Raw genomic sequence first — 16,587 nt, forward strand, 5'->3', positions numbered from 1 at the left:
TGTAATTGGCAGGATTTGAATCTGCACAGGGAAACCCCCATGGATTTCTAATCCATCACCATAACCACTCAGCCACAACTACTTGATAAATAGCTGCTTTGCTACACTATTATTCTGTTCTCACTGAATTATCACTTTAAATTGTTTGCTCAGACCAGCTCCCCCAGCACACTCACAGCTGTGCATTAGTGTAAGTGTGTCCATGGCTGAAGAGCAAGAATTCCTGCCCATTTCCCTTCCAGCTGGAGCATGATTAGAGTGTGTTTGTGTTAACCACATTGCTGTAGATTGTTGTTCATTCCCCACTTTGACAATTCAGACAGTCCCTTTCCTATTCAAATCTCCAGTATATTATTCCAAAAGCAGGGGGCAGGATTTCTCTGGGATGAAAGTGACCACATCCCCTCTGTTTGACCACTGTTATTGCAGTAGAGGAGATTTGAATGGAATTGAATGCCCTGGCTCAGATAAGAGACAATTAAAGGTTTTGCTATTCATGGATCTGTGCAAAGGAAAGTGTGTCTCTGTGTGAAATTGAGGAGAGAAATGAAACGTCCACATGGTGGCCCAATGCCCTAAGGAATGTGGGTGAAGGACTTGGGCTGGGAAATTATTTAACAGGAGTTTGTATCAATTTATTGCCCTGATTAAAAACTATGGCTAAAAAGCAGCCATTGTTGTTAATACTGGTACCTGGGTAGGGATATCCCAGTGCTGTGAAGTCCATTGCCTTAACCAGGGGTAGGCGATTATTTTTCTCAAGATCCAAATTTCAAGGTATAATTGAGGTCTAGACTCCAGAGAAAATAATACATTGATGATAATAAGAAGTATATAAAAAGATTTTACAGTCACTATGGGCTTAATTACAATGATTGTGTCGCGTCTCACTCTATATATTGCGCCACCGCCTTTCCCTTTAGCCTTTAGCCAAGAGTAAAACTAAACATCTCTTCAGATACAAGGGAGTGTTTGTGTTCATTCCTGCTAGCTACACAGGGGTTTGATGTTGCTGCTTTCAATCCTCCAGCTCTGCCAGGATAAGGAACAAAAACAGAAGAAGGAGTGCTTTGCTGGACAGCTAGGAAAAAGTAAACCATCATGTTTCTGTCCAGTTTTGAACTAGGGGCCTTTTGTATGTTAGGCAAATGTGAGAACCACTACACTACAGAAACTTTGTCACCCCTCCCTTCAAATTCCATCCATTTGGCTGGTGCTCGACCTGGCACACACCAATGGGTGAACCTGGAGAAAATGGTGGGAGCCCTTCGATGGGTCAGCTGGTAGAGCAAAGAACTGGAGGCGGTGGCCAGGAAGTCATCCTTACACCCCCCCCTTGTGACCCCAGCTTGAAGGAGAGCTTCTTTTTCTTCCCCTTGCTGAGAAAGAGCAAGAGAAGAAAGAAAGCTCAGGTGGGCCAACTCAGTGCACAAGCCCCCGCTGTTGAGCCCGGAATGGGGGACTCATGGCAAGTAGAGGTACTACTGCACTTCTAGAAAACAGCCCACGCTGGCATACAAAGACTATGCTAAAGCCTAAGATTGAACCAGTGACCTCCAGATCTTCAGTCTAACGCTCTCCCAACTGAGCTACTTCAGCACCTGCATAGTACCTTTGGCCTGCTGCTTCTCTGTCCAGGTTGTTTTTGTCAGCCACGGCACACAAAAAGGACATCATTGCGAGTGCCCATGAAGGTAAGATGAATTTTTGCCTGCATTGCTCAGCTTGACTTGCTTCCTCACCCCATTCCTACCTTAGTTCCTGGGTTACCTGGTGGCTGAAGGTGACTGGGGCCCAGAAGGACAGGGAGGAAGTTGGACAGCTAGACCCTGGCAGCAAAAGTTCTGCCACCGCTGTTGTCCTGGCTTCATCTGCTAACTGCCAGGTATTTTGGCTCCAGCAGTGCAGGGAATGAGATGGACAGAGCCAGCCCCTTTGCCTCCTGGCTTGCCTTGGTGGCCAACAGCAATTTTGGGGTGCAGAGGCTCAGGGAGCAAGAAGGGAAAGCCTTGGCGGCCATCTCCCCCATATGCAGGAGAATTGGCTTCACCTGCTTTTCCTGCGGACTAGGTCACCAGGCCTTCAGTTCAACCTCTTCAAATCAATGTATTGACCTAGGTGCCTGGGAGGAAGTTGGGCAGCTAGACCCCAGCAGCAAGAGTCCTGCTGCCATTTGCGGCCCGACCCTGTTGTCCCAGCTTCACCTACTGACTGCTCAGCAGCACAGCGGAAGTAGGTGGACAGAGCCACCCTCGCCTCGAAGCTCAGGCTTAATAAAACATATCTTCATTCGACGATGGCCAATGCGAGACCGACATCGCTTGCTATTTTGTCACTTGAAAATGCCATTGGCCAGTCTTTGGCTCGCTCTAATGCTGCGCTTCAGTTCATGAAGGGAAAGGTGAGAAAAGTGACCTTTAAACTAAAGGACTAGGATTAACATTCTAGTGCTGTCTCTTACTGTAACACTGTTTAATACTGGTCCACCCTGTGTTGGTGACAGTTCAATGTCTAGATGTTAGTACATTTCAGTTACTGTTCAAATTAAAAAGTTTCTATATGCTTAGAGGAAATGAATTATTTTATTTGCTTTTATATGGCATGAATAAATACAGATTTACAGATCCTATTATGCAAATTTATCATCTTATATGACAGAGAAAATCATGCATCCAAATTGTGCATCAAAATAATGAAATGAGCTACAAATGCAATAAAAATAAGGTATTTAAAGGTTAAAATATGGGGTGGTACCAAGGGCACTTCTTGCCTAGGGTGCTATTTGGTCTAGAGGAGGCCCTGTCAGGGAGAGCAGGAGTTAGTTTCACATGCCTATTTTCAGGCTGTAATCTGTGGGCACCCTGCTCTGTGGGAGGGATCCCGGAAGCCCAGACTCAGGGCTGGAACAGGCCCCTGATTTAAGGGGTGGCTGCATGGTTTACAGAAGGGGCAACTTCCTCACATGCCCACTGACCTTAAAGGCTCTGAGTCTAAAAGGGAGAGGGAAGTAAATAATTAAAAAAAAAACAAAAAACCAAACATTGTAATACAAGCATGATTCCAACAGCTCACTGTATAGTCCAGGGGTGGGCAAACTTTTTGGCCCAAGGGCCACATCAGGGTTCCAAATCTGTATGGAGGGCCGGGTAGGGAAGGCTGTGCCTCCCAAAACAGCCTGCCCCCATCCCCATCTGCCCCCTCCCACTTCCAACCCCCTGACTGCCCCCCTCAGAACCCCTGACCCATCAAACCCCCCTGCTCCGTGTCCCCTGACTGCCCCTTCCGAGGACCCTCTGCCCCTAACCACCCCCCCACTCCCTGGCCCCTGACTGTCCCGACCCCTATCCACACCCCCATCCCCTGACAGGCCCCCAGAACTCGCATGCCTATCCACCTCCCGCTGCGCCTTGTCCCCTTACCACCCCCACCCAGGAACCCCTGCCCCTAACTGCCCCCCCAGGACCCTACCCCGTATTCAACCCCACCCCTAAAGACCCTTTCAGAATGCGGCCCTGTGAACACGGGCAGCCGCGCAGCCGGAGAGAAACGGCAGTTTCCCCTTCAAAGCACCGTTTCTCTCCGGCCAGAGCCAGCCACGGCGCTATGCTGCACATCTAGCTGAGGCTGTGGGGGAGGGAGGACAGCAGGGGAGGGGCCGGGGGTAGGCTCCCCAGCCAGGAGCTCAGGGACCATAGTTTGCCCACCCCGATATAGTTCCTCCCTTTCTTTCCTCCACTGTGTGTTTAATGGCCTGCTGGGATTCGGGACATTAATTCTCTCATTCCATTGACAAACTTCTACAACGTGACTGAAATTAAACCAATTCCCAGCCAAGCAAACATCACATCACTGCATTGACTGGGAATCAAACCCAGGTCAACTGCTTGCTTCCAGAAGGAAGGAGACAGCTCCTTGTAAAGCACATTTTGTGTTGGTTCTTGCAACGTACAGAAGGGTTTGTTGCTGCCACTGATTCCAATCCCTGGGCTCTGCCTGGCTAAGGAACGATTCAGCCTGTCACTCAAGGGAAGAAGGGAGGTGATTTTTTTGACAGGGACGGCTGCCTCATCTTAAGGGTGTTTGTTAGTCACCTTCTAATCTAGTGGGTGCTTGGTACATGCAGGCAGCCCCTGCTCCTGGGTCTCTCCTGAGGAAATAAACTTTCTAAACAAAATACCAAAGTTTTTCAGAGAAAGGAGGGAAAGGAAATGGCCACAAGATGGCGCCAGAAAATAAAGAATGTAACAACACAATTCTTAGGGGTAATCCATTATTTTGTGTCAAGGTCCAAAATTGTTGGTCAAGATCTGGTTAAGGTCCAGACTCCAGAGAAAATAATAATAAAAAATAACAATAATGATAATAAGTAAAAAGATTTTGGGGGCCATTCAAAAGCTATTTGGCCCTCCGTCTGCTATTGATTACCCCACATTGACTCTGAGAGGTGATTTATCTCCACTCTTTCGTATTTGAAGAGATGGTTAGTTTTACCCTTGGTAAACTACCAGGCAGAACAAGCCATGTTATCGATTGTGACACTAGGATTGAAGGATTATATCATATTATAAACAATTGTAAATAAACATGTAGTCTGAACTTGAGCTTTCTGTTCTGAAAGGCTGGTTCCCCCAGTTGAGTTCCAAATGCTCTTCTGGAAATGCCCCTGGGACCCCGCCACTCCCCAGCAGGAGTGAAAGGAGAAACCTCCAGCATTGCACTTAGCTCCTGGCTGATTCATCAGGGGTGGGGGGAATTGACTTTTTTGCTGCTGAGCAGGGAGCTAGGGCAGTTGTTGTGGCATAGGTGGACTGTGGAGTTTTTATACCATGTTGGGCGGGGGCCACAAAAAGAAAAAGATAGGGAATCCCGGAGAATAAACACTCCATCCGACTCAATGTTGCCAATTGTCATGATTTTGTCTTGAGTCTCATGAGAATTGTTGTGTTCCTTAATGCCCCAGCTCCTGGAGTCAGGTGGAGATGTGATGATTTCAGCCTTCACTCTTAAAGACACAGTACGTTTCTAGCCCTTGTGGCTTTGAAGATTCAAAATGTGACCCCAGTGCACCCTAAAGGCTCATCAAGCAGAAGGCAAATAAAAAGATCCCCAAATCTATTAATTTTACATAATCTCATGATTTTAAAGCCAATCTCATGATTTTTGGGGAGCCTGACTCAGGCTTTTTGAAAGTTGGGGGTTGGCCGTTCTGCAGATTGGCACCGTCCTCCACACCCAGCGCACCCAGACTGTTGTAAAGCTTTAACTCTTCCTTCTCCTTCATGCCGCTTTAATGCAGCTGGCAATCCCCAGTCCTAGATGTGCTTTTCCCCACAGGGCTGAATCCCCACAGGGCTGTTCCGGGGGCTCCAGTCCCCCACCCCAGAACAGACGGGGCAGTAACCTCACATCACCCCTTTGTGACTCCCAGGGACCCTGCATGGACAGCAGCTCCATGGTGGGCCCTAGGGCACCCCAAAGCACCTGGGGGGAGGGGGCTGGGATGCGGAGTTACCTCAGGCAGCTCTCGGTCAGCGGCAAAGTGGGGGTGTTAAGGCAGACTTCCTGCCTGTCTTGGCACTGCAGACTGTGCTGCACCCCGGAAGCAGCCAGCAGCAGGTCCATCTCCTAGGTGGAGGTGTGCAAGTGGCTCCACATGGTTCTCGCCCGCAGGCAGTTCCCCGCCCCCCAGCTCCCATTGGCCTGGTCAGGGGCAGCTTGCGGAGCCCCGTTCCCCCCCTCCGCCTAGGAGCCACACACCTGCTGGCTGCTTCTGGGGTGCAGCGCAGTATCAGAACAGATCGGGACTAGCCTGCCTTAACTGGGCAGCACTACAGACGGGTCTTTTGAGACTGATCGGTGGTGCTGACCAGAGCCGCCATGACTGAGTGCCTTACATTCCGCAGTTTGAAAAGCACGGCTCTACGGGACACAGACTCTGTGACACAGACTGACCAGGGTTCATCTCTGCATGTCCCCAGTGGGGAAGGAAAGACACTGAGGGGGAAGGAGGAAGAAGATGGGCAGAAGGAGTCAAATGAGGCTAGACCAGAATAGAGGAGATTTTTTGCCTGTTAAAATGTACTGGATCCTCATCACTAAAAAAAACACCGCTATCTTTTGGGTTTGAACCATCAGCCTTTCAATTAGCCACCAAAGTTGTTAACCACACATACAGGTAACTGCCCACATCCCAAGTTTGTCTATGAAGTACTTAGAGGGGTACAACTGGCTAGTGCAGTGAGCTGCACTGCTGCGGTTATGAGTTGAGATCTCACCCAGAGCATCGGTTTTCATTAGCCATGGAGCTTCCCTCACTTATTTTGTCTCATTCACATGGGAATTGACACACTAGGGTGATGAGAGTAAATTCTAAACTCTGAAATGTGGAGGTTGGCCCATAGATGGGGATAAGGATAGGTTTGAAGAGAAAAAACTCTAAGAGTATAAAACCAGACAGTGTCCAGGGGCAGGTATGGTACAACTCCTCAACAGGGAGCTATTAGGGGGAGGGGGTTTCACTTCCTCTGTTAAATGTCCTGAGAGGTATTTTAAGATGAAGATAACGCCATGGCTAACAGCTGACTGGCATGTCCTGGGTTAAAGAATAAAAGGGACCCAGGGTTAATAGTCTGAAGTATTTGCATTACCGTCACTGTCTGACCCCCCCTTCAGTTCGGAGCAGGTTTGTACTTTGCTGTGTGGAACGCACAGACTCCTGCAGAGCAGTGGCAACCGTTTCCATGGCAGAGAGCCTGGCCCTTAGGGGACATTCTTGACTTGCTGCTTTGAGGCAATTCAATAAAATAGCAGTGTCCGGTCCAAAATTTCAGCCCCCCCAGTGAAAAAACGCTATTTTAGGATCTAAACAAGAGGCTTCCAGGCTTCTGGACACCTGACCAGAGAGCTCAGTGGGGAGGTGTAACAAGCTGCTGACTCTGAGGGTCCTGGGCTAAATCCACTGGCAGGGGGAAGCGTTTTGATTTATTTGATCAATAATGAGTACCAGCTACCAGGGGAGAAGCCCTGGTGGCCCGCTGCCACTCCAGCTGCTGCTGGGGGGAGCCCCAGGGGGCCAGCCGCTCCTCCGGCCACCCCGGGACAGCTGCTGGGGGCCAATGAGCTGCGGCTGCTCCCACTGCCCTTGGAACAACTGGTCAAGCGGTCCCCAGGGCCAGCTGCATTGGCCGCTGCTTGGGCAGTCCCCGGAGCCAGGAGCTTGGGCAGCCCTGGAGTCAGCCACAGTGGCCACTATAGAAGTCACAGAGGTCGCAGGAAGTCACAGAATCCATCACTGCCACAACCTCTGTGACAGACACGGACCCCTTACAATGAGACAAACCCCTCCCTGCTGTGACTGCAGTTCCCGGAAGAGAAGAACAGAAAGAGAAGAGAAGGAAAAAGAGAGACTCCCTGACACCTCTCTCCCCTGCTGCCTCCCCCCTTGTATTCTATAATCCCATCCCACTGGGTTTCCTGTGCTGGTGCCATGGGGGTGACTCTAGAGTTCTGGGGATTTGGGGGGGGGGGGAAGGGGGCTCTTCACGTCTCAACATTTCACACAAATTTGTCTTTGGGCTGAAATTTTTCCTGTGGGGCCTCTCAGTCAGAGCTGTACCCCACCTCCTTTAGTGGGGGAGTGGGGTAATTTTTAGTATTTTTATTTTGAAGTGTTTGGCTTAACCATGATCTTCTCTTTCCTTAATCGTATTGCAATTTTGCGTTTATTTTTATTTTGCCTCCGTTTTATTCCTGTCATTATAATTTTAACAGCAAAGGAAGCTGCAGGAGCAAAAACTGACCCAAAACTTTATCTCACCATCATGCAGGAACATCAGATAAACATTGCACACAGCAGGAATCATAACACTGAAGGAAAAGGGATGGGAGATGCAGGTTTCCAAGCGTTCTGTCTTTCTCAGATGACACATTCCAGCCCCTTGTATGTCTCAATCCTGTATGACCTGCTGGGCTTGAAACATTTATTGTCTTATTCTATTGATACTATGATTATAACACAATATGACAAACTAAATCACTTCCAGACAATGAACCAACAAAAGACAAAAGCTATTATTACTTTAGCTATAAATTGAACTCAGGTCAACTACTTAGAAGGCAGCTATGCTCACCACTATACCACCAATACCCCACACCCCACCCATTACTAGGAGAGAGGAACTGAAGCTCAATTTCAATCATTCTTCCCTGAGACGGATGGCACAGCTTGTTTTAAAGACCAGGTTTGTGTTTGCTCCTGGTACAAACGGAGGGGCTGGATGGTGCTGAGTCCAGCCCCCAGACTCTGGGAGGCTAAGGAACAAATTCAAGCTGCCAGTGACCTCCAGGACGGAGATGATTTTTTGACTGTGATGGATACCTTGTCCTAAAGGCCTTTGTCTACCCCCTTCTAGTGACTGTTTGGTACAGGAATGCACCCCTACTCCTGGGTGTCTCCTGTGGAAATAATGTTTCTGCAAAACACAAAAGCTTGTAACAGAGAGGAGGGAAAGGAAATGGCCACAGGATGGGACCAGGACATAAGGAATGAAATGCAAAATACTTCTTCCATGTGCATCGACTTTGAACCTTGTTGTTTGCAGTGTTGTTGCATCCATGTTGGTCCCAGGACATGAGAGACAAGGAGGAGGGGGTCACATAATATATTTTAAAGGACCAAGGAAGGGAGTGTTATTTACTCCTTCTCATAACACAAGAACTAGGAGGGTCACCAAATGAAATGAATAGGCTGCAGGTTTGAAATGAAAAAAAAAAGGAAATATTTCTTCACACAATGCACAGTTAACCTGGGGAAGTATTTGCCAGAGGGAGTTGTGAAGGCCAAGACTAGAAGAGGGTTTAAAACTGGACTAGATAAGTTCATGGAGGATAGGTCCACCAATGGCTATTATCCAGCATGGGCAGGGATGGTGTCCCTATCCTCTCTGTGCCAGAAGCTGGGAATGGGGGACAGGGGATGGATCACTTGATTACTTGTTCTGTTCATTCTCTTTGGAGCACCTGGCATTAGGCACTTTCAGAAGACAGGATAGTGGGATACATGGACCCTTGCTGTGACCTAGTATGGCCATTCTTATGTTCTAACTTCTGTTTGTGGAAGAGACAAACTTTGGGGCTACACAGAGCTGAAGAAGAGTTCTGGGTTAGCTCCAAAGCTTGTCTCTTTCACCAACAGAGGTTGGTCCTCTACAAGCTCTTACCCATCTTGTCTTTTTTGGACTCGGAAAAGTGTTTTCTCTCAACCCCCTTTGGAGAGAAGTTAAGTTTTCCCTCTGGAAAACCGTAACGCTGAAGCACTTATAATTGTGATACTAGGATGAAAGGATTATTTAATATTATAAATAAATGAAACTAAACCTGAGCTTCCTGTTTTGAAACTGGTTTTCTCAACTCAGTTCCAAATTCTCTTCTAGAAAGGCCTCCAAGATGCGTGCCCATGCTAGCAGAAGTGGCAAGGAGAAATCTGATGAGGCTCAACAAGGACAAGTGCAGAGTCCTGCACTTAGAATGGAAGAATCCCATGCACTGCTACAGACTAGGGACTGAATGGCTAGGCAGCAGTTCTGCAGAAAAGGACCTAGGGGTTACAGTGGATGAGAAGCTGGATATGAGTCAACAGTGTGCCCTTGTTGCCAAGAAGGCTAATGGCATTTTGGACTGTATAAGTAGGGGCAAGGCCAGCAGATTGAGGGATGTGATTATTCCCCTCTATTCAACATTGGTGAGGTCTCATCTGGAGTACTGTGTCCAGTTTTGGGCCCCACACTACAAGGAGGATGTGGAAAAATTGGAAAGACTCCAGCAGAGGGCAACAAAAATGATCAGGGGGCTGGAGCTCAGGACCCTAACCCTTACCCAGTCAGTCCTCAGCCTGTAGCAGGTCATAGGATTCTTCCATCCTAAGTGCAGGATGCTGCACTTGTCCTTGTTGAATCTCTCCAGATTTCTTTTGGCTCAATCCACCAATCTCTGGACCCAATCTCTACCCTCCAGCACTTGGATTCTTTACATGCTTTCACAGAGCAAAGAGCACACGTTCCATGATTTTGTAGGGCAGTTTTAGGGCTATTTTGAGTCAGGGAACTATGCTATAGGGTGCTTTCCCCGTGTGGATTTCATAGGTGGGTCAACATAGATGCACATTGTGACCCTTCTCAGGGTGTTGAGGGCTGTGAGTCTCCTCATTGCCACCTGCCACTAGGAAGAGGGACTTTTGCATTTGGCAGCTGGATGTTAGCGACCAAACTCACCCAGCCTGTCAGGCACTCAAGCACCCTCCTCTGAGCTACAGCAGCCCTGCCAGTTGACAATAGAGACACCCTAAGCCCTGAGTTCCTTCAATGTGACACCCCCCCCCCACCCCGGGTCCAGCCCCGATCACCAGATACTCAGAGAAATCCCAGATCCTCTTTTCCCGAAGCAATGGTATATGCCAGGTTACCAGTTTTACTGTAGACCACTGCTCATGTATCACACACAGCACTTCAGTACACTTATCGAACAAATGGATGTTTAACAAGGGATAGAGATTGAAACAGAACAAAATCACAAAACGCAACCTACACTTTTTAGTGGTTACCTTTCCTATCTACGTAGATTCTCACCTCACACTTCAGTCTACTGCAGCGGTTGCTAGGCCCTGGGAGCCAGGGCCCTGCCTTTCATGAAGCACCACTGGTCGTTAGGGATCTCCTTGGTGAATGGACCCAGAGTGTTTTTCTCCACCCTGTTATAAACGGAATCAGTCTTTTGCCTTTATTCACAGAAAGGAAAATCTACTCATTGTCCTATTGTCCTTTTCACTTCCACAGGATTTTGATGTTGCTAGTTTGTCTTTGATAGTTTTCCATTGGCTTTCCTGGGTTGGTGCAAATGTTGACAATTGAGCAATACATCACATAACTAGCTAGCAAGGGACGGGTGACAATTTCCTCCCACATGAATGGGCCGTCCCCACCAAGACCAATGATTGGGGTGACTCACTTTCATTACAATATCATTTGGGCATATTTTTCCATATACTTACATTATTCCTTCAATATGACTCATACACACCTCTCACAGTGATTAGGAGTATCAATAATTTACAAGGTTTTTTCAGTAGAGGTCTCGCTGCTATGGCTCTTGAATAAATATAATAAAATCAGTGTATTTGGTGTGGCAAGTTTGAAAGATCTGAGACAGGAGTTGCTTGTGAATAACAGTGACCCCTTTGCCAACTGGCACGAAAAAGCTTTTGTCACACATGCACTGAGCTATACAGTCACACCCTGATATAATAGAAAGGCCAGCACCTCTCCTAGCTATTAAAAACAAAAATCAGAGAAACAAATAATAAGATACTAAAATGACAATGGTTGGAACTCTCCATTTCTCTCAGTCTTTGGACTGATGGGTACTGAGAGCTGTATCTACAGTTGAGGAACCAGGTGATCTGACAGCTGGCTCAGCCCTCCAGACTAGGAGCTCTCTCACATACAGGGAGACTGGTTAGTCATACGGGAGATGACCTAACAAAAAACAAACCTTTCAGTTTTTCAAAATAATTCAGATCACCACACAATGATTTCACCTATAATTTCATTTTCACTGGTAACACTAACATATTTAAAGATCACCAATTCTCATCAGATATGTTAGCTTTCTTTTAATCCCCATTGCCAACAACTGAAACTTGGCTCAAGTTGTGGTTTGGCCCAATGTAGGTCCCAACCACTTCTGTGAGTTCATATATCTCAGGATCATCTGCCATGTGTGTTGGTGGAAGGGTTCTCCTATATGGGAATGTTTGCATAAGGAGGAAAAACACCCCTCTTCTATGTGCACACTTTTTAATCTTTCAAAGTAGGAGGAGGTAGAGGAGAAGTGATGTAAATGCATAAAACAAGAGAAAACTGGTCTGGTCTACACTAAAGACATTTATTGGTATAACTACATTGGCTCAGGGGTGTGAAAATAGCTATTTTTCTGCAACTATTAGACTTACAACACTGATTTCATTTTATGCACATTTTTAGCACCTACACAGGATAAATTCAACTAAACCCGCACTTCTATTTCCTCAACATCTGTGTCGTGAAGGGCAGCATCTCCCATAATATAGGGTTAACTAGGAAAAGTCTTCTCTAGGGCATGGGTTACACATGCTTTAGGAACCAAATACATGTGCATTTTGCCCACTTCAAAATCACCTAATGTGGAATTCTCTCCCTGGATAATCTGAGACAATATTGACTTCAACAATTGAACTACTCTGTGATCATATGCACTTCCTCCAATTAGCTGGGGTTCTGCTGTTGTTCACCATTTCCGAGTGGAGATTTTAAATCACTGCTGTTTCTTTGTTAGCATGTCCAGTAAATTGGAGAGTTCTCTCCGTTGACAGAACTGCACTTGAACTTTCCCCATGTCATCATGGAGGGATGGAGGAAAAGCAAAGCTGAAGTGAGAAATGATGAGTTTAGTAAATGGTCATTTCTCTTAAATTCTCCAATAAATCTGAGCTACATTCTATCAAACAGAACTAATATCCAATTGGGTGACGAAACAGCCTTCAGGAAAGATAGAAATCCACAACACAGAGAGATAGAATACATGACAATGAAAGTGTCAAGTCAAATTCCGGAGCAGGTTACATCTGATTATTCAGAATTGGGACAAGAGATTCTCCCATCACATTCTCCTCTGATTCATTCAAACATACTTCACTCAGCACTGTCTCAATAATCAGTTATGTTATTTGCAACATTTATACTATCCTAGCATCCAAATAATGGGGGTGGGGAGTGAGGTGACAGCCACCTTGCCAGAAGTGGCTTTACCAACAGATAGAACCTGCGATTTTAACTCCAAATGATCACACTGTGTTTGGGATCCATTTGAATTCCCTTTCCAGGTCTTTCACACTTTCATCTGCAGTCACAATGACTCTGATTTAGGATTAAAGAAGTCAAAACAACATCTCCAAGCACAAACAGCTGAAAACTGTTCCTCACATGACACTTTGAGAAGTGGAGGGGTAGAATGTAATGAAGATAAACAGTGTATGGCTCAGACAAAAGGTATCAGTTCTGCAGTGATGGGGAAGGAGGTAATCTCTGAGTCATCCCATCCCCTTCCAGTGTCACAGAGGCCAAAATGACCCCTTTTCCCCCTGCCCCGCTCCTCTTCATTTAAATATAATTTGAAAAGTTCCCAATATAACTGCTCTTCAGCACAACCCAGAGCAATGTGAGAACAACTGGAAATGATACAATCTGTATCATTGGTGACTAACAATAACTTTGCAATAGAAGGAATGGTATAAATGTGATGCTCCCTTGTTCCGGATAGGAAGGGCACACTTGAAATAGTCACGGGACAATGGAGTTGACAGAAAGGACAAATAGGTCAACTTCAAAAGAGGGTGAATGGCAAAAGGCAAAAATGCACCACTCATCTGGACAAGCTGAGGGATAACTGTGCAGCAAACAGTTCAAACAGCTTTAAAAGTTAGTATGTGGGAATCAGGAAAAGTATTAAAGAAAAAAGTATAGATAGCCCTAGAGGTTTTTATGGTGTTGATCTCCCTTGCAGATTCTCTGATGCCTAACATGGGCTGAGTGCCAAGAGAAGGTATTCTCATGCTCGCTGCATTCATAGGGCCTCTCCCCTGTGTGGATTCTCTGATGTTCAGAAAGGGCTGAGCTGGTAGTGAAGCTTTCCCCACACTCACTGCATTTATAGGTCCTCTCGCCTGTGTGGTTTCTTTGATGTTGAAAAAGGGCTGAGTTGGTAGTGAAGTGTTTCCCACACTCACTGCATTGATAGGGCCTCTCTCCTGTGTGGATTCTCTGATGCCTAATAAGGTTCGAACTGTTTATGAAGGTTTTCCCACACTCACTGCATTCATAGGGCCTTTCCCCTGTGTGGATTCTCTGATGTCTAATAAGGGTTGATCTGTGATTGAAGGTTTTCCCACACTCAGTACATTTATAGGGTCTCACACTGGTGTGGATTTTCTGATGATCAGAAAGAGCTGAGCTGGTAGTGAATTTTTTCCCACACTCAGTGCATTTATAGGGCCTCTCACCAGTGTGGATTCTCTGATGTTGAAAAAGGTACGAGCTGCGACTGAAGGTTTTCCCACACTCACTGCATTCATAGGGCTTCTCCCCTGTGTGGATTCTCTGATGTTCAGAAAGGGATGAGCTGACAGTGAAGCTTTTCCCGCACTCATGGCATTCATAGGGCCTCTCCCCTGTGTGGATTCTCAGATGTTCAGAAAGGGCTGAGCTGGTAGTGAATCTTTTCCCACACTCACGGCATTCATAGGGCCTCTCTCCTGTGTGGATTCTCTGATGCGTACTAAGGTGTGAACTGCGACTGAAGGTTTGCCCACACTCACAGCATTCATAGGGCCTCTCCCCTGTGTGGATGCTTTGATGTAGAAAAAGGCCTGATCTGTGAGTAAAGTTTTTCCCACACTCACTGCATTCATAGGCCCTCTCCCCTGTGTGGATTCGCTGATGTTCAGAAAGGGCTGAGCTGGTACTGAAGCTTTTCCCACACTCACGGCATTCATAGGGGCTCTCCCCTGTGTGGATTGTCTGATGCCTAGTAAGGTGCGAGCTGCGAGTGAAGGTTTTCCCACACACACTGCATTCATAGGGTCTCTCCCCTGTGTGGATTCTCTGATGTTCAGAAAGGGCTGAGCTGGTAGTGAAGCTTTTCCCACACTCACTGCATTTATAGGGCCTTTCCCCTGTGTGGATTCTCTGATGGGTAATAAGGTGTGATCTGCGAGTAAAGTTTTTCCCACACTCACTGCATTCATATGGCCTCTCTCCTGGGTGGATTCTCTGATGCTTTATAAGGGCTGAGTAGTCACATACGTTTTTTCCACACTCAGTGCATGGATTTTTTCTCTTTCCCATGAGGATTTCCTGCTGGGTTGTGGTTTCCTTGAGGTCTTTCCGAGTTCCTCGACAGGAAATACATTTACCCACTTTCTCCCCTGGCTGGTTTCCCTGCTCTCTTTCTGGTCTGCGCTGAATCTCACAGGATTGTCCCTGCTCATGACTCCTGGACACATTCTCTTCCAATCTTTGCAATAATGCTCTGTGTTTATCCACTTGCTCAACATTTTCCTGCTGAGAATTCTGCTCCTCTTTCTCACATATCATTGCATCACCTGCTGTGATAGAGAGAGAGAAACCTCAAACAGGGATGGAAAGGGGAAGGCCAAACCATTACAAGTTCTGGAGAGAGGTCAAATAAAAATCAGGAACTGAACTCCCCCAAACTCTTCCCCCAAATGTAGTAGTAGGATTTTGTGTTTATGTTTTATCTGATTTAGAATGAAGGATAAAGAATAAGAATGTAGCATGTATTAAATGTATTGGTGTATGATCTGATCATATCCTGCCAGCCACCCTTTTTGAATAACAGAAAGGAATGGCCTAATGGGACAACGGGTAGAGATACATCAGCCAGAATCTGTGTCTGGACTGATTTCAAGGCAGTAACAGACCTTCGAGGGTCACCAATTTGTTGTAGGTTTAGCATTGTAAAATAAGTAAAAGAATGCCATGATTGTTTTCTTTTTCATTGCAATTTGATGTTTCTGTTCAAAATGTTGTGTGTAAATTAATTCTGTATTGTGTGTGAATGAGAAATGTGTGTTTTAAGAAATAAGTGTGAAGGCCATTGCTGAACCAGATGTACAAGGGAAGAACTGGAGACAGACGCAAGGGCGCCATAAGGCTGCAACACGCCCCTAGTGAAATGTCAGAGGAGGGCAGATTGATGACTCTAAAGATGAGACAGACACCTATCAATGGGGACAATATAGCTATGATCAAAACCAGGATGGGATAACTCCCTGAGGGACTTGATGAAAGAACAAGATAAAGGATGAGAAGGACAATTTAAGAAAATAAGCACTTGTCAAACAACAATTGATTACAGTATGACCGTGCAAAACTCATTGGTTTCAATTAAGGAAAATCAGTATATAAACAAGGTGCCTTGCCATGAAACTCTGGGTTTGACCTGCCAAGACTTGCCCGGAGCATTGTGTCATGACCAACGGAACCCGCCTCCTCCCTACCTGTGATCAACCTTGCTGGCCGCTAGATGGATCCGGACTCTGGAGTGGCAACTATAACATCGACTGGCGGAATAGTGTGTTTGTGTGTGGTGTGACTGATACGGTGTGTTGTATCTTCAATAAATGCAGCATATTGACTTTTCCCCTGAAAAAGATCCTGTATGCTTCTTATAAGCATAACATTTTTAGTGGAGAATTGCAAAAGGGTGAAGACATGCACTGTGATTGTTGGACATACTGCTAAATATTGCTAAATACGGAGCCTGGGGGAAGGGGATGGAACAGGGCACATCCCTTCCAGCCCCCTGCCATGAGCCGGGCAGGGGGTGGGAGCACCCCCACGAGCCGAGCACCCCAGCCTTCTGCCTTGACCCCCCCACACACACTCAGCCCTCTGCCCTGAACCCCCCCACACACTCACCCTTCTGCCCTGCACCCCCATACCCCCAGCCCTGACCCTTGAACCCCCCCCACACACA

The 16,587-nt window shown here is 46.6% G+C and overlaps 1 protein-coding gene and 2 non-coding genes across 5 annotated transcripts in view; all 3 read right to left on the reverse strand.

Moving 5' to 3' along the window:
- TRNAS-AGA (transfer RNA serine (anticodon AGA)) lies at window positions 1-82 on the reverse strand. The gene has a single exon. It is a non-coding gene; the product is annotated as a tRNA-Ser (tRNA).
- A 1,444-nt stretch (window positions 83-1,526) lies between these two features.
- TRNAF-GAA (transfer RNA phenylalanine (anticodon GAA)) lies at window positions 1,527-1,599 on the reverse strand. The gene has a single exon. It is a non-coding gene; the product is annotated as a tRNA-Phe (tRNA).
- Window positions 1,600-10,450: 8,851 nt separating this feature from the next.
- Window positions 10,451-16,587, reverse strand: part of LOC101945803 (zinc finger protein 883-like) — a 172,426-nt gene continuing 166,289 nt past the window's right edge. For 2 of the 3 annotated variants that reach the window (XM_065569327.1, XM_008176861.4), the window contains exon 4: window positions 10,451-15,193. In XM_065569327.1, coding sequence (XP_065425399.1) covers window positions 13,560-15,193 — 1,634 coding nt within the window. In that variant the 3' untranslated portion in view covers window positions 10,451-13,559. The remainder of the gene's footprint in view (window positions 15,194-16,587) is intronic. The other variant, XM_008176862.4, reaches the window with a different exon arrangement.

The sequence above is a fragment of the Chrysemys picta genome, chromosome 16, assembly GCF_011386835.1.
Source record: "Chrysemys picta bellii isolate R12L10 chromosome 16, ASM1138683v2, whole genome shotgun sequence".
Taxonomy (NCBI): Eukaryota; Metazoa; Chordata; order Testudines; family Emydidae; genus Chrysemys; species Chrysemys picta.